This window comes from Chrysochloris asiatica, unplaced genomic scaffold (assembly GCF_000296735.1).
Source record: "Chrysochloris asiatica unplaced genomic scaffold, ChrAsi1.0 scaffold00105, whole genome shotgun sequence".
In the NCBI taxonomy this organism is placed as follows: domain Eukaryota; kingdom Metazoa; phylum Chordata; class Mammalia; order Afrosoricida; family Chrysochloridae; genus Chrysochloris; species Chrysochloris asiatica.
In genome coordinates, this window is record NW_006408623.1 from 1,848,937 (window position 1) to 1,873,166 (window position 24,230).

Below are 24,230 nucleotides of genomic sequence, written 5' to 3' on the forward strand. Positions count from 1 at the left end.
TCTGAATTGTGTGGAAGGAGACAGACACTGTGGGAGGCGGAAGGTAACCACGGCCACACTTGAGGGTCCAGAGCAAAATCTGATCCTTCCTTACTGCTGATCTCAGCCAGAGTGGGCAGGGTCACCCAAGGAAATCAAGCGCGGCCAGCGTGGGTTTTCAGCAACAGCGTTAATGGTTGACCTGGACAGATGCTGCCTCTGGAAGGGCCAAGTGGGAGGTGGGAGGGTGCAGATTATGCAAATGCAGTGCTGCTCCCTCACACACACCCCCAGGCACCCATGATGTACAGAGAGGCCACGCTGGCCAAGCCCCACCCCTGCCCTGTTGTGACTTCATGTGGAGATTTACCATGACCCTAGTGGCAGGTGGGCACCATGGGTGTCCAGTGTGCAGAGAGGGAGATTGATACTCAGGGAGGACAGGACATCCCATGAGGCTAGGCAGAGTGGGGGCTACCACCTAGCCATTCCAGTATGCCTCTTACCAGTCTCGGGAGTTTTATCCCGTCGTCACCTAAAGAAGAAGGTTTCAGTTTCTGTGGGTGAGAGCCGGGAGTCAGTCCCAATCCTGCCTTAGTGACCTCCCTGTTGTAATGTTGTGTTACAAAGCACACAGATTAAGTAAGATACTGTTTCTCACTTACTCTAGTCACTAAGAGAGGATTTTGTCCCTAAAGTGTCTGGTAAAGGGGTACTTTGCAAATAAAGAGAGTATTTTAATTGTCAAACTTTGTGCATATTCCAAACAGAATCACTCAGTCCTAACCTGAGAGTTGTTATGTTTTTCATGCAGGTATATATTTTCACTGGGCCAACATTAAAGGTGTAGCCTGGTGTAGCACTGTGGGTTAATGCTCTAGACTGCAAAGTCTTTTGAACCACCAGGTCAGTGGTTCAAGCTCACCAGCGCTCCTTGGAAACCCTATACAGGGCTGCTATGGGTAGGAACCGACTCAATGGCACTTAACAACAACAACAACAAGGAACTCTGGTAACAAAGTAGTTATGAGTCGGGCTGCTAACTGCAAGGTCAGCAGTTGGAATCTACCAGCTCTTCCTTGGGAGAAAGTTGAAGCTTTCTGCTTCCATAAAAATTTACAGCCTCAGTAACCCTATGCAGGTAACTGTGAGTCAGAACTGACTCCATGGTACACAGCCATGGCCACCACTACCAAGCACTGCACTGGTAGCCACAAGGTCAACAGTTCAAACCCACCAACAGCACTAGGAAACCCTGTACTGGTCGCTATGAGTGGAAACCGACTTGAGGGCCTACAACAGTATTCCTTGTTTGGGAGACGCTCTGGTGGTGTGGTAGGTTAAGCATTGGTCTGCTGACCTCAGAAAGTCAGTTCAAACCCATCAGCCACCCTAAGGGAGAAAGATGAAGCTGGCTGCTCCTATAAAGATTTATAACCGTGGGAACCTTATGGAGTAATTCTACTCCGCCATGCAGGGTCTCAACTTGATGGCAGTGTTGTTGTTGTTTTTAAGTGCTGTCGAGTCCATTCTGACCCATAGCGACTCTGTATAGGGTTTCCAAGGAGCAGCTGGTGAATTTGAACTGCCAACTTTGTGGTTCCAAGTCCCGTGCTGATCCTGCAGTGCCACCCAGGAGTCCATGACAGCAGTGGGCGGGTACTTTTCGATGACAGAACCTTGGTGGCTCAAGTAGTTAAACATTTAGCTGTTAATAGAGAGGTTGGTGGTTCAAACCCTAGCAGCACTTCAACAGAAAAGGTCTGGCAACCTGTTTCTGTGAAGATTGTCGCCAAGGAAATATCAGGGGGCAACTCTACTCTGTCAAATGGGGTCGCCATGAGCTGGGCTTGACTTTGATAGCAACTGGCCACACGGTTCTGATTCTGCTCGGTGCTACTGTGGCCCTGGGTGAGTCACAGCGGGTCTTGGCTACGAGATGGAGAATTCAATGTGAACATGTGGGCCCAGCATGGGGAAGGCTGGCCCCTGGGCTCTGGTGTTCGCTGATTGTGGAGTTCCTCTGACCTGGGGGCCCTGGGACTCCTGCCAGGCAGGGGCGCTGGGTGTTTTCTCCATAGCCCAGGTCGAACTCTCTCTTTGCTCTTGCCCAAGGCCTGTCCTTGAACAGTACTCTCTTGTTCCCCTAGCTGGGAGGCCCCTCACGCCTGGGTTCCTCCCACTGTCTCTGGCTTCCTGTCAGCTGTCCTCTGTCCCCAGCACCATGACCCACCTGGTCATGACACTACACGGTCACCACCTTGGTCATCACCACCATTTGTTTAGTATTTGTGATACAACACCACTGCTTTCTAGTTGGCTCCCATTCATAGTGACGCTCTAGGACACAGAAGTGCCCCGTGGAGCTCCCCAGGCCTCATATTTCTCCCATGGAGCACCTGGTGGCTGGTAGGCAGAGACCTTGAGCGTTCCTACCCAGCTACTATTGTTGTTGTTGTTAGGTGCCATCAAGTCAGAACCGATTCATAGTGACCCTATGCACAGCAGAACGAAATACTGTCCGATCCTGGGCCAATCTCACTACTGTTGCCACACTTGAGTCCATCAATGCTGCCACCTGGCCAATCCATCTCGTTGGGGGTCTTCCTCTTTTTCTCTGACCCTCCATCTTATCAAGCATGATATCCTTCTCTAGTGACTGTTCCCTCCTGACAATATGTCTGAAGTATGAGAGACGAAGTTTGGCCATCTTGGTCTCTAAGGAGCACTCTGGCTGCACTTCTTCCAAAATGGATCTGTTGGTTCTTTTGGTAGCTTGGCACTTTTAGTATTCTCCTCTAACACCACAACTCAAAGGCATCAATTCTTCTACCCAGCTACTATTAGTGCCCCATTTTGCAGGTGGGGAAACTGAGGTGGGAGAGGGTTAGGTGGCAGAGGTGCTCTGCTCTGTGCATCTTCCCAATCTCCCCATCACCATGCCCTTGGGGTCCTGGCCTCTGACCTCGGCCGCACCCAGCCCTTCATGGTGCTTAGGGAGGCTGGTCCACCGGGGAGTGGTCCAGAGATCACATGACCCCTCCACGCAGATGCCCACATGCTTGACTGGAAGTGGTTTCTGTGTGTTGACCTTTCATCATGTTTCCGGGCCTCAGGCCAGTTGGAGAGACAATGCCCCAGCAGGTGGGAGGTCATGGTGTGGGAAGGTGTTCCCCGGCCTTGGGCTCTGCGGAAGGCTGACTTCATCCACCAATCAATCCCCTGAGGTCACTGGCCTGTGGATGATGGAGGAGAACCAGCCTGGCCAGCCACGTGCATCACCACTCTCCTAGACATGCGTGTTCCTTTCCAGCCGAACTTTGAACAAATACCTTGTACATTGCTGCTTCACAGAGTGTCAGGTGGCAAATTGGGGTCCACAAACGACAGGCCATCAGCCTGGCTCAAAGGTCTCCCCTGGTCGGTCAGTGGGTAGGAAGGAGGGAGGGGCAGTAGGCCCAGCTTCTGATAGGCAAGGTCTGGTGGTGAACTTGGCTTGGGGAGGGTGCCCACTTTTAACTGCCTCGCTTCATGGTAGTCCTGGGAAGCTGAGAGCCGGGCACCCTTGTTATCCCTGCCCAGGGCTTCAGCTGCTCTGTGAAGACCAGGCTAAGGAAGAACAGCCAAGAGAATGTAAACCCTGCTTTCTCTGGAGAAGTCACTGTCACTTCAGAACGTGTGACTGAGCCAGCCTGTGACCTTCACTCCCCTCCTGTAGGAGGCTTCCCTCTGGGGTGAGGGATGGTGGGCTGGTCTCAAGCTCCTGGCAGCCTCCAGAGGGAGGCAGGGATGAGGGGATAGTTCTGAGCGGGGTTAGCGGGGGCGCGGGCTTCAGAGGTGTGACCCAAGGGTGCTTCAGAGAGCACACTGGGTGCGCCCCAGCAACCCTGTCCCGGTACCAGGCCCAGCAGACTGGACAGTGGTCTGTTTGGTGCCCCTAGCTGTGAGGTGCATACCAGGCCAGGTGACGTTGGGAGGAAGTCAGCGGGAGGGCAGGCTGTGGGGCTGTGCAAGGTCAGGCAGGGTGTCCGGTAATTGTCCTCGCCCTCTACCTGTTCTGGAGCCATAATGAGAGGGTGTCCATTATTTTCGGGTGAACGCTCCTGGCAGCTGCCGACAGCCAGCAGATGTGTAAACTCGGGGCTGATTTGTAAGGGTACGCATGGTGATTCCATAGGCATGGCTGTCACTCAGAGGTGCATCCTGGTCTGTAGGGACAAGGTAAAGGTCAGTTCACAGAACTGGGCTGGACCCCATTCCCATGGGCTCCAGGTGACAGGCTGACCTCTGGTGGAGGCCCCTTTCCCTGAAGTTCTTGGGTGGGGTGAGGCTCGATGCTAAAATTCCTGAGGTTTGCTCCCTTGGAGGTCTCTGGTGGGTTATGATGGGGCCTTGATGTCCTGCCTGGCTTTGCCAGCATTCAGAGGAATGCTGAGGATTAGTGGTCTTTGGACTTGGGTTGGTGCCTTCATCTACACAGGTGTCTCCCCCACTCCACACCCCGCCCCCCCCAGCACACACACCCTCCACACCTGTAGAGCTTGTAAACGGTCTTATCTGTGGACACCCTGGAGCAGAGCCACATGGGTTCCTGGGGCCTCAGCACCTTTGTTCAGAGGGAAGCTTTTCTCTCTGAGGGGCTCGGGGCCCAGGAAGCACCAGTTGCTTTAGATGGCTGCTCTGGGGTCCCACACCCAGAGCAGGATGGGTACAGTCACTAATTCTTTGCTTCTAGTCTAGGTGTGTCTTACTTGTGGGGTCCCTTGTGGCCTTGTGTGTTCTCCACATCATGTTTTCAAGGTTCCTCCATGTCTTGGCTTGTGCAGACATTTCAGTTCTCTTTATGGCTGAGAAATACTTAGTGTTTGCAGAGCCTACATGTTATCTCTTCATCTGCTGATGGTCAGTGAGTTGCTCCCACTTTTTGGCTCTTGTGAATGATAATGGATAATGTTTTATTAATAAGATTCATGTTAACTTTTTTTTGTTGTTTGTTTGTTTTAATGAAGAAATGCCCTGAGACTCTTATCTGGAGGAGGGAGCACCAAGAGTGGGTGTGGTCGATGGCCCATGTGGACAAGACGCAAAGGGACAGGATCTGACCTAGGGCTTCTGCACCAAATGTTCAGGGATTCATTCCACCTCTAAAGTGAATACCTGGGTCTAACGCCCCCTCCCCACCCCCTGTGTAAGTTCTGTGGTTTCTGCACTTTGTGCTCTGCGTCAGAAGTTGTTTGGATGCAGATGTGAGGCACTGTCATCTCCCTGTCACATGGATTGTTCAGTCTTCTGAGAAGGTCACACCATAAAACATTAGCAATAATTAGTCCCCCGGGACCCCTGCATTTCTTCACTCAACTGCTCCATTAACTTGGGTGCAAATCACACATTCCCGCCGCCAATCAATGAAGATCTATCTGTGAGCTACAAGGGGATGCGATTAGTTACAATATACTAACTGCCTAATATAAAAATAAAAATGCTATCTTTGTGAAGGGCAATTAACCACTAAGTGTAATTGATCACCCATAAACCTCTGATTACAAAAGACAAATAGTAAGAAAGAAATGGATAGCCCTGGTTACTGCAGGAGACACCGCTGTTGCCGCTCAGCATGCGTCCCCTCCTCTGTCAGTCCATTCCACAGATTTCTTCCTAATCGCACCTGTCAGCTGGCCGACTAGGAGAGGCTCCATGAGGCAGGAGGCACACAGGACTCGAGAACAGGACACAGAACGTTTCTGCTGCAGCCTGGAGGGTCACCCTCTGGGAAGCAGGGTCCAGGCCCTCTCACTAGCCACATCCACCTTTCCATTGGTGAGGGCAGATACTTGCTAGGACTAGGCCAAGCCTGTGTGAAGTTCTGGGTGACCTTGCCTCAGGGAGACAAAGTCATCGAAGGCTTCAGATAGTGGTTAACGTTGTAAAGACCAAGAAGAATGGAATATGGGGGGCACTTGGACTGGGACCTGCATCTTTCTTCATTGCTGTCTTCGCTGCCCACAGCCCATCTGGCTTTTTGCCTTTGAGAGTTGCATTCAGAACCCCCTCCTTCCCAGGAGCCCTGGTGGCACAGTGGGTTAAGTGATGGGCTGCTCACTGCAAAGGTTCGAAGCAGCTAGCTGCTCTGAGGGAGAAAGATGAGGCTGTCTGCCTCCGTAAAGATTTATAGTCTCAGAAACCCTGGGGAGCAGTTCTCTGTCCTTTAGGGTCAGTATGAGTTGGAATTGATTCATGGCAATGGTGTGGTTTTTAATGGGTCACCCCACTAACAGGGCAGAGTGCCTGAGTCCCCCAGTCCTGCCTCATGACCCTCTTGGGCACCAGCTCTCCATATGCGCCTGCCTAAGGCCACGGCACCCATCCGCCCTTCTCCACAGGCTGAAACAGTCCCGGCTGAAGGTGCGGTTCTGCACTAACGAGTCCCAGAAGTCCCTGCGGGAGCTGGTAGACACGCTGCAGAGACTGGGCTTCGACATCTCTGAGGGTGAAGTGACCGCCCCTGCCCCGGCCACCTGCCGGATCCTGAGGGCACGAGGCCTGCGGCCACACCTGCTCATCCCTGAAGGTAGGCCTGCAGCCCAGACCCTGTGGGGTGAAGACACCCCTTCCCCAAGGCAGAGGGCTGGGGAGGGAGGGATGCTTGGCTTCTCCTGCTGTTGATATGAGCTTGTGGGTAGAAGCCTCTCAGGGCATCTGGCTGGACACAAGGCACTCCTTTGGATAAGACCACCATCCATTACCAACCTTTACACAACACAGGTGCTGGGCGGCTTCTGAGAGGAAATACCTACAGGATGGGACCAGTGACCAGGGGACAGGTGGCTACCAAGGGGAATATTGTAGCTCATGTTGCAAGAAACTGTGTGTGTAAGAAAGAGGGAGAAAGAGAAAGCAAATAGACACATACAGAGAGAAGATAGATACAGAAAGAGACGAGAGAGGGAGAAGGTAGAGCAACAGAGGGAGAAAAGAGACAGAAGATGGTGTTGTGGTTGTGTACTGTGGACTCGGTTCCGACTCATAGCGACCCTGTACAGGGTTTCCGAGGCTGTAAATCTTTATGGGAGCAGAAAGCCTCATCTTTCCCCCACAGAACGGCTAGTAGTTTCAAACTGTTGACCCTGAGGTTAGCAGCTCAATTCGTAACCACTACGCTACAGAGACACATTTATAGAGAGAAGATAGAGAAAAGACAAAGAAGATAGAACAGCACACAGAAGGTGGAGAAAGAGAAGATAACCAGATACAAAGTGAGATGATGGAGGGAAGGAGAAAGATTACAGGGAGAGAGACCTAGAGAAGAGGAAGGGAGAGAAGCTAGAGGGATAGAAAACAGGCAGACAGAAAGAGAAGATGGGGAGAAAGAGGGAAGGGAGATTGAGCTCCGTAGCTTTCTAGTCCTGGGTTCATAACCTTGATGTTCTTTTGAAAAGCCAGCCCAGCTTTCTAGTGCCACTTGTGGCGACGTTGGGAACAAAGTTTGCATCCTCCTTTTAGTCTGACTGCAAGCACAGAGCCCCTTTGACCCTCTGTGGAGAGTTTTTCTGGAATAAAGCAGAGGGAGCAGAATTATCTGGTGCCTGCTGAATATTTCAGAACAGATATTAGCAGCACAGCAGAATTTAGGACGCTCTTTGCCTTACTTGCACCAGATCTTGACTTTACGAAGCACCTTGGGGTTTGAGTGCCCGCCTCCCATGAGAAGATATGGGTGCATGGATATGGGGTGTTCACAGGGACCCAAGTGGGATTCATGTCCCTGGTACCAGTTCAGGATGATCATGTTTTCTGCATCAGCCATCCCAGGTTCCTGCCAGTGTCCTTAGAACTCACTCCTCAAGGAAAGAGCGAGACTTCAGAAAGAAAGCCAACTCCCCAGGGAGGGTCAGTTGAGGGGAGGAACAACTTGGGAGGAGAGGGCAAGCCTAGCGCTGGCCTTAGCCTGAATCCATGCACCCACCAGGTGGACGGCACAGTGTGAGAGGGTTCTGGGGAGACAGGTGTGCCCCCTTAGCTGTAGGCATCCATAAAGGTGCCTGAGGTTTAAGTTGGATTGTTGACTTCACCCCACTTCCTCGCTCCTTCCCAATGTTACTTTCCTAAAGGGACAGGTGTTCTGTCCTCAGTGGGGCGTGGCTGGGAAGTCAGAAGGGAAGGGTCTAGCCTCTGAGGTTGTGAACAGCTTCCTGTCTTTCTACAGCTCTGAAGCTGCATCCTCCCTTCAGACACCTTCTGTCTTGGTTATAGTGTTATTGACTTACTGCTTCTGCTATTACAAAGGGAACCCTGAAGCTGGTGGGGGTCAGAGACACGGGCCCAGCTCTCTCCTGACAAGCCTGCTGACTGTGGGGCGCTGGGAGCTCTCTCACCCTTAAATGGGAACAGCACCCCTTCCTTGCCCACCTCCCATGGTGGCTGTGAAGGCGGGACTGTGAGCCGGGCTGGGCCAGTAGATGTGAGTCTGTGGGGTGACTCTGAGGGGAGTCAGGTAAGCCACGTCCCCCCAGGACTTATTCGCTCATACTCTCTTTCCAGGGGTCCGCTCAGAGTTCCATGGGATCGACACGTCCAACCCAAACTGCGTGGTACTTGCAGATGCAGGGGAGGCCTTTTCCTTCCAGAACATGAACAAAGCCTTCCGGGTGCTGATGGGACTGGACACGCCTGTGCTCATTGCCCTGGGGAAAGGGTGAGTCCACGTCTGGGCCGACACAGGGGCTGCTGGGAAATGGCATGGCTCTCCACCAGGATCCCGAGAGGCTGACATCTTTTCTCCCTTCCCTGCCTTCCTTTTTCTTTCCATCCTCAGATGCTGCTTGGTCAAGTTTCCATTTGGGCAGTAGACTGGGAGAGCTTGGGGGCTCTTTACAGACAGCAACCCCCCCAGAGGCCAAGTGCTGATTTCCCTGAGTCTAGAGCTGGGGGGGCGGGGGAGAGGGGGAGACACACTGGCTCTTGTTCTGTCAGAACAGAGAAAGCGGAGGGACACTGGCTCCTGGGGAGAAGACACTGCTTAGCCTTTGAGGGCTTGGAGTTTTTTAACGACAGGATTTGCACAAGGTGTTGAAGAATTGTCTCAGAGGACCAGGCCTCAGTGTGTGTGGCTGAGTTTGGGTGTCCTGGTTGGTTGCTGAGGGTGTGTAGGGTGTCCCAGTCTGGGTGCTGAGGGCGTGCTGGGTGCCCTAGTCTGGGTGCTGAGGGTGTGTAGGGTGCCCTGGTATGGGTGCTGAGCAGGGCCTCTGGTGACTCTGACCAGTGTTTTTGTCTGAGCTTTTGACGCATGCCTAGACTGTGTCTTTCTGTAAAGAAACCATGTTGGTGTTCTGACTTAACATCTCTTCTTAAAGCACGAGAAAAATGTTTACTGAAGAAAAATGAGAAAATACAGATAAGTAAAAGGAAGACAACAGTTGGACCCGCTGCATGAAGACAATGACTGTTGCCATCCTTCCACATGGTCTCCTGAGCAAAGAGATCATTCCAGATGTACATGCTCACACAGAAAACCCGGGGTGACACAAACAGTTAACATATTCAGTGGTTCACTACAAAGGTAGAGGTCCCTAGGACCATCAAGGGAGAAGAGCAGAGAGTGGGACCCTACCCAGAGAGGCAGTGATACCTGAAATGGAGGCAGAGATGATGACGTGGAGCGATGGAGCAGCTGGAGACTCTAGATCCAGAGAGGGAGAGCGACTGTGTGCTGAAGACCCGGGGGATACAGGGAAAGGATTGCAGGGTACAACTTTTGGTTGGTTGATGATACATGGAGGGGATTGTAACCATGGCAATGAGATGATATACAATAGAATGAATGTAAAACTAATGTTCTCCCATGTAAACTATCACATAATTCACAATAAAACATTTAAGGAAAAAAAAAAAGGTAGAGGTTCAAGTTGATCTAGAGGCACAGTTCTACTCTGACACACCATGAGTTGGAGTTGGCTCCATGGTAACTGGTTTTTTGGTTCTGAAGAGAGACCCACACAGCCCAGCGCTGACTCATCTCATGTTCCCCATGTCTCCCTTCTCCAGTGAAAGAAACCAGGTCTTTCTCAGGGTCACACTTAGTCCTGGGTGGAAAGAAAAAGATGCCCCAAACTGTTGTCGAGTCTGCCATTTCTAGACTCTCAGGAGAACACTGGCTCCCACAAATCAGAATGAGAAACTTAAATAGATTCCTTTTGATCGGAATCCAGGCTTGCGTTTCTAGAGCTGAGAATTTCTCTGTTTCTAATTCAGGAAAATATAAAGGTCTTTGGAGGGCCACTGCTAGCTGAAACTATTTCTAGAGGTAAAGACAATGATCAGGGCCCATGTTATCCCTTAGACTTGTGGGGTTTGGTCTATTTCTCTTTTGTTTCTTGGAATGATCAACGTCCCACCACGGTGGCCCTGGCTAGACTTGGAGTATGCCGCCACCACCAGGAGCCCACGGACGCAGGGGAGACAGGAGCCCGCCTGGGAGGAGCATCAGATGCGATTTTATGCTTTATTCTCCCGCCGTTTCAGATTATTCAGCACAGCCTCCCTTCAAAATGACCACTTGACCTTTCCCACAAGAGCCATTAACCTTCCAGAGTCAGCAGCGTAAACAGCTTAATTTTCTGACGGCGGCATGACAGAAGAAATTACAAAGCCAATTCCCACTCTCAGGTCCCAGCAGATGCCAAATGTAAATCACTCTGCTTCCAGGAGGAGGTCTCTGCCTCCCTAACAGTGCTCTGTCCAGAGCGAAGCTCAGACAGCAGCTCCCAGCCCCCTCTCCTTGTAGCCATTCTGGGAGGTTCAGAGCCAGCCCTGAAGCTTTTGGTTCCTTTCCCTGATTATTAAATCCCCAAACATAAACCAACTGAGAACCCTTGTCAGCTGCAGACCCCTAGACCCTTGCCTACTACTGGACTTGGCCCAACATTTCTAAGCTAATGGGGGAGGGGAATTCTCACCTTCCATGTGGGAGACCAGGGCTTAATTCCCAGCCAGTGTACCTCCTCCACGGCTACTGTCCACCTCTCAGTGAAGCTTGTGCGCTGCCATGATGCTGGACAGACAGGTTCAGGGGAACTTCCAGACAAAGACAGACTAGGAAGAAAGACCTGGTGATCTCCTTCTGAAAAACGAGCCAATGACAACACCGAGGAGCATAGCAGGATCAGTTACAGGATGGCACAGGACCAGGCAGTGTTTTATCCGTTTGTGTGTTGTTATTAAGTGCCCTTGAGTCAGTTCCTACTCATAGTGACCCTGTATAGGGTTTCCAAGGAGTGACTGGTGAGTTAGAACCACCAACCTTGTGGTTTCAGACAGACTTTGTGCATTACCCCCCAGTGCCACACCAGGATTACTTGTATGACAAACACACAAGAATATTTTTATTTTCTTAAACAAATATATCCTCTTTTTTCTTCCTTAAAACAACTATATTTGCCCTTATTTGGGTGTGATGGTAGGTATGAATCAGGAGTTAGGGTTAGGACTATGGCTAGATCCAGGCTAGGCATAGGACTTTGTTTAGTGTTAGGGTTCTGCTGGTGGTTGTTGTTAAGTGCCGTCTATTCGGTTCCGACTCATAGTGACCCTGTACAGGGTTTCTGAGACGCAGCTGGTGAGCTTGAACTGGCAACCTTGCGTTTCAAACTGACTTTGCAGTCTACAGCATCACCCCAAGACTCCAGGGTTATGGTTAAGACTACGGTTAGTATTAGGTGTAGGGTTTGGGTTAGGAAGTAGGCTTGGTGCAATTTTAGGGTTACAGTAAGGATTATTTTATTTATTAATTTTTTAAATGAAATCTGCTTGATTTCGTCTTTATTTGGAAGTTCTGTAACTTTTTATTATTCTCTCTTTTTACTGTATTTGTTGTTGTCGTTGCAAGTGTAATTCTGGTTCTCTATTTTCAGTCTTGTAGGTCTGTTGGACTTTAAATACTTCTGTATCTGGATTGAGTCCTGGGTGATGTGGTCATGTATGTTGTTAGTCTCAGCTTGTCTGCTGTTGTTGCTGGTTCTCTGGCCAAAGAACTCGTTTTAGTATTTTTTGTAAGTTTGGTCTGGGTTTTGCAAATTCTTTTAATTTCTGTCTATTTGGAAATTTCCTAAGTTCACCATATTTGATGGACAGTTTTGCTGGGTATATAATTCTTGATAGGCAATTTTTTTTCTTTCAGAGTTTTATATATGCCATCCTATTACCTTCTTATCTGGATAATTTTTGCTGAGAAATCAGAATTAAGTCTTAATGGTTTTCCCTTACAGGTAACTTTTCATTTTTCCTGAGCTACTCTCAGGAATTTTTCCTTGTCTTTGGTTTTGAAAAATTTCATTAAAATATGTCTTGGTGATTTTCTTTTGGGGTCTATCCTGTTTGGAGTTTAACTTCTTGAATGGCTATTTATGATACTTCACGATGTTAGGGAAGTTTTCTTCCAACAATTCTTGGATAGTTTCCTCTATCTCTATATATTTTTGTTCTCTTCCTGTTCTGGAATTTCAATCACATCTAAGTTCTTTGCAATAAAGCAAATAGAATAAAGAGAGTACGAAGGCTCTCATACAAAAGTTATGTTTATATTCAACAGTAGTCTACTAAGTGGAGTTAGTATTGGCTTATCTGAAAGGTCGGTGGTTCAAATCCTCCAGCCACTCAGTGGGAGCAAGATGAGACAGTCTGCTTCTGTAAAATTGTACAGCCAAGAGAAAGCCCGTGGGATGGTTCTGCTCTGTCCGGTAGAGTTGAAAGGAGTCAGAATCAACTTGATGACAGTGGGCTTGTGTGCACTTGTTGTTGTTGGGTGCCATCATATTAGTTCACAGCAGTCCCCTGTACAGCAGACGCAGCACTGCCTGGTCCTTCGCTGCCCTCACAAGTGTTCTGTTTGAGTCCATCATTGCAACTCCTGTGTCCACCCATCTCCTTGCGTGTCTTCCTCTTTTTCACTGACCTTCTACTTTACCAAGCATGATGTCCTTCTCCTGGGGCTCACCCCTCCTGACAACATGCCCAAAGTACAGGAACTGAAGCCTCCCCAGTTTCACTTCTGAGGAGCATGCTGGTGTACTTCCTCCAAGATGGATTTGTCTCTTCTTTTGACCATCACCGGTCATTTCAATATCTTCACCAATACCATAATTCAGATCATCAACTCTTCTCGGGTCTTTCTGAATTGGCCATAATTTAAATGCATCTGTTCTTCTTATTCATTGTCTAGCTTTCACATGTACATGAGCCATGGAAACTACCATGGCTAGGGTCAGATGCTGTCTTTTACTTTGTCTAGTCTCATACTTGAAAGCTGTTAGTTATCAGGAGGAACCAGTCCCTGGAGACAGCCACCATGTGTGGTAAAATGGAGGGTCAGTGACAGAGTGGATTGGGTTGACAAAGTGGCGTAGTTAACAATGAGCTCAACTATAACAACAGTTATGAGGATGGTGCACAGCCAGGCAGTGTTGTGTTGTGTTGTGCTGTGCATAGGGGCGCTATGAGTCGGAACCAACACGATGGCACCTACCAGCAACAGGGTCAGGCACACCTTAGTCCTCAAAGTGCCGCCTTTGCTTTTTAACACCTTCAAGAGATCTTATGCAGCAGATTTGTCCAATGCGATACATCATTTGATTTCTTGACTGCTGCTTCTATGAGTGTTGATTGTGGATCCAGTAAAATGAAATTCTTGACAACTTTTGTCGTTTCTCCACTTACCATGACGTTGTTTATTTGTCTACATGTGAAGATTTCTGTTTTATGTGAAAGTGTGCTCCATACTGAAGGCTGTGGTCTTGAATCTTCAGCAGTGTTTCAAGGCCTCTTCACTTTCAGCAAACAGAGTGTGTCGTGTGCAGATGACAGGTTGTTAGTGAGCCTTCCTCCAATCCTGATGCCATGTTCTTCTTCATATCATGCAGTCTCTTGGATTGTTTGCTCAGATATGGATTAAATAAGTATGGTGAAAGGCTACAACCAGGACACACACCTTTCTGGTTTTAAACCACACAGTGTCCCCTTGTTCTGTTTAAATGACTGCCTCTTGGTCTATGTACGGGTTCCACATAAGCACAAGTAAATGGTCTAGAATTTCCATTCTTTGCAATATTATCCATAGTTTGTTATGAGACACAGGGTCAAATGTCTTTGCATAGTCAATAAAATGCAAGTAAACATCTTCCTGGAACTCTGCCAAGATCCATCTGACATCAGCAATGATACCCTTTGTTGCACGTCCCCTTTGGAATCCAGCTTGAAGTTCTGGCAGCTCTCTGTTGATGGGCTGCTACAACCAGTTTTGAATTATCTGCAGCAAAATTTTACTTGTATGTGAGATGGATGGTATTTTTCCATAATTTCTATATCCTGTTGGGTTCTCTCCTTTGGAATGAGCACAAATATGGATGTCTTACAGTGTGTAGGCCACGTAGCTGTCTCCCATATTATTTGGCATAGACTCATAAATACTTACTGAAATCTTGGTGTGATGCTGTAGGGTAAGCACTGGATTGCTAACTGCAGGGTCAGTGGTTCAAACCCTCAGCTGCTCCTTGAAAACCAGGGTTGATATGAGTTGGAACCAATTTGAAAGCACTTAACAACAACAAAGTGAGTGTTTTCAGCATCATTGTGCACCAGCATTATGGAAAAGCTGGGAGTGGTGTTAATTACCAAAACCTGAGGCAGCAACATGAAATGAGCGAAGTCATTGGAGAAACAGTACCAGTAGACTGGCTCAACACCTGTTTGTCACAAACCTTCGGTTTGTTTTTTGTTTTTTAAAAAAAGGCAATATCTGTGAAGCCTGTACGTAAAGAGTTTAGCAATGGCCAGTGGCCAGTAAGCTGTTCACCCCACTGGCCGTGTTCAGAGGCTGGAGGCAGTGAGCTGTCAATCACCCAAGCTCCTAAACTGGGCTCTGCTTCCTCCAAGTGGGCCCCAGAATCCTGCCCCCCTGGAGGATCTGGGAAGGGACTTCTTGTGGCTTTAGGGACCTATGATTCTAAAATGCTAGTACTGCTTCTGTTGGTGAGCGAATAGAGTCACACTACTTCCTTAACAGCAGCTTGACAGTGTCTACCAAAGTGCTCACTCGGTCCTCAAGTTTGAGGCCACTGCTTGAAATACACAACGGTGTTCACCCAGCCTTACTGTCACGGGAAATCAGAAATAATTTGGACGTTCGTCAGCAGAGCGGGTTAAAAAGTCCTGTCCCAGAGGTATCTGTTTAGGGTTGATACAGAGTTTGGTGAAAAAGTGGGTTACAAATGAAGTCAGGCTTGATACTAGTATTGTGAATACAGAACCAAACCAACTCTTGACTACCCTGTGTGTGTAAGAGCAGAACCACGTCCCATGGGCTTTTCTGATCCATGCCATTGGTGTGGACCAGGGAGTGGCAGCCAGGGCACAGCCGCTGGGTCAGTGCAGCGTTCACAAAATCAGCAGCGAGACCACCCTTCAGTCAGATAGGGGAGAGGGAGTGGTCTGCGTGCAACAGCATCTGGTACCCACGACACTGGCACCTCACCTTGGCAGGGTGCTGTGAAACTAATGGGGTTGTCTTCTCCAGGCAGCAATTAGGGGTTAATGATAGTAATTAGGGGTTAGCCACATGCTCTGTGGGCCTACTGCCCTTTCCCAGAACACAGGCCAGTGTCTTTCTCTGTCCTGACCTGGAACCATCTGCCCTTGCGGCCCCCCTGTTAGTCACTGCTTTGGGGTCCCTCCGAAGCTGGCAGCAGGTGACCATTATGGGGCCGTGCTTTCCTGCCCACCATGGTAGCTGCTGGCCTCCACGGGTGATTGTCAGCATGGCACCAGGACTGACCCCTCCTAGTGACTCAGAAGAACCTGTGGGCCCTCTCTCAGCCCACCCCAAGCCCCCACTAACCTTGTCCCTTCCTTGTCCCTCCTCCCTCCCACTTTCTCACCTTTTTCTTCTTGTGAATCGGATGATAGTTTACAGAGCAGATCCTTTTCCATTCAACACGTCACACATCTTGTTTCATGTTCCAGATTGCCACCCCCACAGTGTACCCCCACGTGTCCCACTTCTTTCTTGTTTCCTGTTTCCATTCCCCCTCCTTTCCTAGCCCTTCTGCACTCTGTCCTTGGGCAGTGCTGCTCTTCTGACCTCATGTGGTTGATTCCTCTAAGGAGTGGATACCTCTCTGATGTTATTTTTCCCCTTGTAGCCCTGCCTAGGGGTGAGTGCAGTTGCAGACCTGAAGGTCCTAGCCTCAGACTCCACCAGTCTTATCTGACCGATGTGCCTGGCCTCTTTTATGATTTTGAGTTGTGTTCCTTCTCTTTTCTAGACGCTACTACAAAGAGGTCTCTGGCCTGATGCTGGATGTGGGTGCCTACGTGAAGGCCCTGGAGGTAATCTGCGTTGGGGTATCATGAGCCCCTGCAGACTTTCTGGGCCCATCTGGGGGCTTCCGATCTTTTAGGAGAAAAGGGATATGTTTACTGCCTGGTTAGGGTTAGGAAGCAGACTTGGTCTCTGGGCTCTGAGCTGGGGGCTCCCTCTTCTCTGAACCTCAGCTCCACCCTGTTCTCCCCCACTTCCTGTTCTCACGCACTCTCAACTCAGGAATATTCACCTGCACTGGCTGCCCTGCAGTACCTCACACTGGATATGACTTCACTGTGCACCTTCCAGCCCTTCCTCCAGTTTCCAAAGTCCAGTTGGCATGTCCTCATCCCACCCACAGGGGCTCCAGCTCCTTCCCACTCCCGTCCACACTGTTGTATGGTTCCTGGGTGCTATCCTAGCGGGAGGGAGACACTGATGGGAAATGGAGCCCAGGACTCCTCCCATAGGGATGGGCAGGGATGGGACAATTGCCAGAGCATGGGGTCAGGGTGGGAGCCCTGTGGCTTTGCTTCCAGCTGTAGGAGGATGCCCATGGGGGTGCTCTGAGTGTCCTGGCTGCCTGGGAGGAACTATGATGATCTCACCACGAGAAGTAATTCTCAGTCCTCATCATCCATTCTGTCCCCCAGACCCACTGACCCCTGAGCTCACACTTGGAACAGTCTTCCCTTTACCCAGGCTCTTGGGTGGTGGTAACAGTTTGCACTCAACTAAAGTACTGGACTGACTGCTAATTAATCACAAGGTTGGCAGTTCAAACCCATCAGCCGCTCCTCGGAAACCCTATACAGGGTCTTTATGAGTTGGAACCGACTTGACAGCACTTAATAACTCACTTGCAGTTTGGCACTGCAGAAGAAAGACTTGCCAATCTGCCTCCGTAAATATTACAGCCTCAGAAAATCTTATGGTGCAGTTTTATACAGGGGGCCATGAATCAGCAGTGGGTCAGGTTTGGTTACTTCATCTACCCAGAGGGAGATCTGTACTGCAGGCTGGGTGTATCTGCTCCCAGCCCCTAGACCCATGACTGCCTTCTCTGTCCCCAGTATGCCTGTGGCATCGAAGCTGAAGTGGTGGGGAAGCCTTCAGCCCAGTTCTTCCAGTCTGCCCTGCAGGAGATGGGTGTGGATGCTCACCAGGTAGGAGTCCCCGAATGCTGTGGGCATGGGCAGCCAGGAAGCCCAGGAGCTGGAAATGCACTAATGCTGATGTGGCTGGAGACGGGGCAAGGGACAGGAGACGAGTTCCACTGAAGAGTTTCAATTATTTTCAGTATAAAAGTGAGAAGTGGAAATGCTTTTGGCCGTTTCTACATGGCTTGATTGCTCCTTCTCTAAAAATCAGGATTGACAAGTCCAATCAGTGTACTGAAGCCCTATTGTGGCGCTGTAGGATAAGTACTGGACTGTTAACCACAAGGTCAGCAGTTCCAAACCACCAACTGCTCTGGGAAACCATTTGCAGGGTCACTGTGAGTCGAACCTGAGTGTACGGCACTTTAATAACAACAACATCAGTGTATTAAAACGATTCCATTGGAAAGACAGTGTTAACAGCAAGATTAGAACAATGTGCTAGAAATAAGAAATAAAATGATGGCTATTTTGGGGGACAGATTATATTCCAGACATATTTATTCAGAAGACAAAATGGGCAGACATGATTGTGGCACCCAGAGCGCCTCCCAGTCCTGATGGGGGCCGGGGGTGGGGGGCCCTCTGCAGGTGGCTTTCTGAGAGCTTTGTTGAAGAAGAGTGGACGAGCATTTGTGCCGACTCACATCCATACTGGGGGGTGGGGTGGGAGGAAAGTGTCCTTCACCTGTAGACATCCCGGGGCATTTCGAGGCCCCAGGATCACCACAGCGCAGTCTTCCCCAGGGGGCATTCTGGTCCAGAGCACTAGCCGCTCATGGAGCTTTGAGAAAAGATGAGCCACAGCTAAGGAAGTGGGGGCCACAGATCAGATCTCCCCGAGATTCTCTGAGGTTGTCCCTGTAGAACAGTGACAGGTCCCGCTCCAGGCTATTAGAGAACGTGAGAGAATGAAGACTACATGAATAAACACGGGGATTTCCACTACTTAGTCTCCTCAGCAGAATGTGTTTGTTGTAAAAACCTCAAACTTACACAAACGTAAAGGCACACGCTACAATGAAGCCTTATATGCCTGTCTCACTTTCAGCAAAGAAAAGATTCCACCTCATTTCCTTCTTCTCTTTTCTTTTGTTTGTTTCTTTTTAAAATCCCTTTTCTTTCTATTTACTTTTTCTTTCTTTTTTTCAAGCAGATTCCAGACTACTTCTGATGTGTGATTGTACCTTTTCATTGTAGAATGCTTCTCAAAAAATATGGTCACTTTAGGACACAACTCCAGTGCATTAAAACACCGAACAAAGCCAGCAGTAATTTTGAGTGTTGTCTAATACCCAATCCATTTCCATTTCCTCGGCTGTCTCAGAAACGTTCTTTGAAAGTCGGTTTGTTCAAATCCAGTCCAGCAAGGGTTGTGTCCTGCATGTGGCTGTCATTTATCTCCTGGCTCCTTTGAACTACCACAAAATCTCAGACATTTATAAAATTGCCCTGAGTTACTCTTCAACTCTTGACTCAGAACTGTCCTCTGAAGGCACCTTTAACTAAGTTAACAGTCTTGTTCAAAAAGAAAACAGTGTCTCCTCTGAGGATTGTGTTCTTTAAGAAAAATCATCTAAGGCCAAAGAGACAACAGCTGTCCATAGCGTAGAGGAGCAGGGAGGGGACGGGGTTTTTACATGGACTGGAGCGAAGCAGCTAGACAGAATTCACAAAGGTGCAGAGGCAGTGTGAAGACCGTCCGCAGTCACCAACCCCAGTGTCTAGAGACTAATCTAGACATAGGGGCGCGAGACCAGGTTTTGTATATCTTTACCAAAATAAGATATACTAATATTTTTTAAATTGCTGAAAGTTGAGACCGTAACATAATTCCCAGGTACCATCATTCATAATTTCAAATATATATATATATGAAAATATACCACCCCAAAAGTATTGTAACAAAAATGGGGGAGTAGTTAGTCTTACAGTCCAGAAACAGAGGACCCTAGGATAGTCAAGGGAGAAAAGCATGAGCAGAATGTGGGCCCTTATCCAGAGAAGCAGCAACACCAGAGATGGGGACATGGAGAGAGGGAGCAGCTGAGGACTAGTAGAGAGGAACTGAGAGCTGGTGGCCAGGAGGCAGACTTCCAGAATGTGCCTTTTGGTAGTTTAAATTATTATATATGCCTGAGTGTTTTTTGTGTGTTTTTTTTTTAAAAGAGCTAAAATGAATAGTGAGAAATACCGTTAACTGATGGTACATGGAGGGGATTATAATCATTGTAATGAAACAAAGTATTTGATTTGTTGGATGTTAAACTGATGATCTGCCCAGTAAACTTTCACTCAATTCACACTAAAAACTTTTTTTTTTAAAAAGAGAAAGAAACCATACCACCCCTCAGCACTCTCCAGAACTCATTTCAGTGGTCACCCAGAACTTAGACCCCATACTCATAGTTATGGGGTGTCTTAGGCTGGGTTTTCTAGGGAAGCAAAACCAGCGAAACATATTTATGAATAGATAGATAGAAAGAAGTTTACTCTCAAGGAAAGCACTTAACAATTGCCGAGTCCCAGGTCCCCAGTGGAAGAGAGAGAGTCCCTCCCACGTACCCATTATATTGGGAGCAGTCCACACCCCCCAAGGTAACATCCCTTCAATTGATTGACTGCTCATAGGACTCATCATGGAGCCAATTTTGTGTTGCTTTGTGTCCCCATGGGAATAAGTACATTCCAACTGCCAAACCTCTGGAAATCAAGTTGACAAAGAATGATTACATTCCACCCTTGTCAACTTGGCACCTGTAAACCATTTGCATAATCTCTAAAGAATTTGTGAAGTCATACTTGCTCTTAATGTAATATAACTAAAACACTTATAATCAAGAAGGTACCAGCCTTAATTTCATTTTAAATGTCACAAATTAACAAAGTAAAAGTATTTCATGCACACATGCAAACAAAACAAAAAATACATATTCATTTACATGTCCAAAGGGCACATTCTGCCAGCCAGCCTCCTGCCCCCAGGCACACAGCCTTACTCAGTCCATGGACCTAGAGTCCACAGCTGCTCTCTTTTCCATGCCGCCACCTCTGCTCTTGCTGCGATTCCAGGCAGGGATCCCAAGCTCCATTCAGGATCTTCCTTAATGATCCTGGGTTCATCTGTACCTGAAATGAAAGATAACTACTGCCCCCTTTTTAGTTATACATCTTCTACAATTACCGTTTTGACAATCACAATTACGCCTATTAACAGTTACTTATAATTGAAAGAATAAAACCCTATCAGCATCATCCCCCACCCCCTTTCATGGGCCCCATCTGGAAAAGAGGAAAACTAGTCAGTGGCAATTCTCCCTTGTCCCCTCATTCTAAAACTAACCACATCCATGAAAACTTGTAAGCCAGCCACTTTATTCCTTTATAGCCCCCCATTTTTGATAGCCAATGTCTAAATATCCTGTCCCTATCAACCCAGTACACTGAGGAGACAAGCGTTTCCTTGATATGACGAATCTTCCCTTCCAATTGGAATTTTGAGCAACTGTATCCATAAGCTATGGGTCGGAACCGACTCGACAGCACTTAACAACAACAACAACATCCATAAGCAAAAGTCTATTTCATCAAAATCGGAGCAGTTGACACTTGCTCACAGTATCAGACTTCTTTCTTCATCTGACCAGGTTCTGGGCAGCTCAGTCTGAGCCATCCAAGCTAGGTCAAATGCAAGTTTGGGAGGTCACACACACATCCTGGCACTTCAGACTAGCTGGCCCTTCACTCTTAGCCCTAGCCCCCATGGGCTCAGGAGTTCACACAGTGTCCTAAACTTCATACCAGTCAGCCTTCCCTCTGAAGGCCAATTGGTGCCAATAGAACACGTCCAAACTCAGACCATGTCTTCATTGTTGCATTTTCCCCAATTCCACTCATGTGTAGACCCAGGTGGTTACCAGCGAGCATATGGCGGCTCTGGTTTCTTTGAATTTTCAGTCCTGGTTATGGTTATGTGCCGTGGAGTCGTTTCCAACTCATAGTGACCCTGTACAGGGTTTCTGAGGCTGTAAATCTTTATGGGAGCAGAAAGCCTCATCTTTCTCCGTGGAACCGCTGGTAGTTTTGAACTGCTGACCTTAAAGTTAGCAGCCCGATTTGTAACCACTACGCTACCAGAGCTCCTTAACTTTCAGTCCTAGAAGGGGTTTTTTTCTGATGAGCCAAGATACCTCAAAATGCCTAACTGTCACTTTCTCTGCTGGAATCTCCTGTTCTCCACTTTTCAAATGCAAATGTACCAACTCTAGGTGGGGCTCAGGATTCCACCTAAAGCCCTATACTCTACAAAGGTTTAAGGAGCCTTTGTAGTGTAGTGGTGGAGCTCTGGTAGCCTAGTGGTTATGAATCAGGTAAGGTCAGTGGTTCGAAACTACCAGCCGTTCTGCGGGAGAAAGATGAGGCTTTCTACTCCCATAAGGATTTACACCCTCGGAAACCCTGTACAGGGTCGCTATGGGTTGGAACCGACTCAACGACACTTAACAACAACAACAATCTCAAGGTCTGCAATTGGAAACTACCAGCCTTTGCACGGGAGAAAGATGAGGATTTCTGCTCCCGAAAATACTAGGACACACCACCACCACCACCTACAAAGGCTTAAAGTCAGAAGCCTATTTTCCCCAGGCAAATTCAAACTCACAAATCCAATCAAGTATAATCAAATATGGCTGAAGGCCGGTGTGTAAACACTCTAACCCTAATTCCCAATTCTCATATCACTTATGCTTGTCTATTTTACAATAGTGGTGAGGGTGGTGTGCCATGGAGTGGGTTCCGATTCACAGTGACCCTGCACAGGGTTTCTGAGGCTGTAAATCTTTATAGGAGCAGAAAGCCACATCTTTTCCCATGGAACAGCTGATAGTTTCCAACTGCTGACCTTGAAGTTAGCAGCCTGACTCATAACCAGTACACTACCAGAACTCCTTATTTTAAAATCATAGGTTTATTGTTTGATGCCATCGAGTCGGTACGGACTCATAGCACAATAAAACGAAACACTGTCCCATCCTGGGCCAACCACACAGTTGTTGTCATGCTTCAACCCATTGATGCTGCCACTTGGCCAATCCAGCTCGCTGGGGGTCTTCCTCTTTTTCTCTGCCCCTCCACATGATCTCCTTCTCCAGCGACTGGTCCCTCCTGACAATATGTCCATTAAGTATGAGAGATGAAGTTTGGTAGGAGACACTAATACCCCCAAGAAAAACACTGTTGAATCACCCTCTACCTTGGACTAACTCAATTCATATGCATGGCCTTGGGCTTCTGCAGGATGGATTCCAGTAGGCCCTGGCCACAGATCAGTTCTTTTTTACCCAGTGTGACATTGGCTTTAGGCAGTTCTGGAAGCTGCCACTCTCCCCACTTAAGTATTTTGTCCCCACGCCCCTTTGTTATTCCTCTTACAAAACCTCATAATTTCATAGGCCTGGAGCCATTGCAGTGAATCCTGCTCACAGCTCCCACGGCTTAAACCAAGTGGGAACCATGTCTGTCTTCCTGACTCCACAGAGGGAAAGGGGACCAAACTGAAATCAGCCCCAGGCTGATTCCTAGGAAGTGGAAGTCAGACATGTCTCCACTCTATCTTGTTGTTGTTGTGAAGTGCCATCGAGTCGGTTCCGACCCATAGCGACCCTGTACAGGGTTTCCAAGGGTGTAAATCTTTACGGGAGTAGAAAGCCTCATCTTTCTCCCGCGGAGCGACTGGTAGTTTCAAACTGCTGACCTTGAGGTTCGCAGCCCGATTCGTAACCACTACGCTACCAGAGCTCCTCCCCACTCTATCTTAGTGCCTTTAAAATTAGTCAGACTTGAGAACCAATTTAAAGAACTCACCCTTATGATTTTCTTTCTCTAGAACCCCACTCTCTCAGTACCACATGCCTTAGGCCGGGTTTTCTAGAGACGCAAAACCAGTGAAACATGTATGTATCTAGTTGTTGTTGTTATTAAGTGCCACTGAGTCGGTTCAGACCCGTAGTGGCCCTGTATAGGGCTTCTGAGGAGCAGCTGGTGAGCTTGAACCCCTGACCTTGCAGATCAAATGGACTCTGCAGTCCAGCACATTAACCCACAGCACCACACCAGGACTCCATGTATGTATATATAGAGAGAAGTTTGTTATCAAGGAAAGAGCTTACAATTGCAGAGTCTCAAGTCCCCAGTGGAAGAGAGAGAGTCCCTCGACTGTGTCCTCTATCTTGGGAGCAGGCCACACCCTCAAGGACACATCCCTTTAATTGATTAATTGCTCATAGCTGCTCATCATAATTCTGCTTGTATTAGGTTTCATCACCATGGGAATAAGCACATCCCAACTGCTAAACCTCAGGAAATCCTGGCCTAGTCAAGTTGACACAAAACCCTGACCATTACATGGGGTTTACCAAGAAAGTTCACAGCTTACAACACAGGATCAGAAAGTGCTCAGGGCATCGTTCTTCCAGTTAGGACAGCTTCTCAAATGTGCCAAAAGGCAGGCCTCTCTGTGCTTGGTCAATGTTACAAAGCCCTTAAGGGCTTCTAATAAAATGCTCGGAGTCCTGGTATGGCGCTGTGGGTTAATGAACCAGAATGCAAAGCCATTTGAACTGCAAGGTTGGCCGTTCAAGCTTACCAGCTGCTCCTTGGAAACCCTATACAGGGTCGCTACGGGTTGGAACTGACTCAACAGCATTTAACAACAACAACAACAACAATAAACGTCCACAGGG

The 24,230-nt window shown here is 48.4% G+C and overlaps 1 protein-coding gene across 1 annotated transcript in view; it reads left to right on the forward strand.

Annotated features, from left to right (window-relative positions):
- The window catches only part of LHPP (phospholysine phosphohistidine inorganic pyrophosphate phosphatase), a 144,870-nt gene that overhangs the window by 16,500 nt on the left and 104,140 nt on the right, over positions 1-24,230 (forward strand). The window contains exons 2-5 of the mRNA XM_006867467.1: positions 6,360-6,547; positions 8,518-8,671; positions 16,290-16,353; positions 17,401-17,493. Coding sequence (XP_006867529.1) covers positions 6,360-6,547; positions 8,518-8,671; positions 16,290-16,353; positions 17,401-17,493 — 499 coding nt within the window. The remainder of the gene's footprint in view (positions 1-6,359; positions 6,548-8,517; positions 8,672-16,289; positions 16,354-17,400; positions 17,494-24,230) is intronic.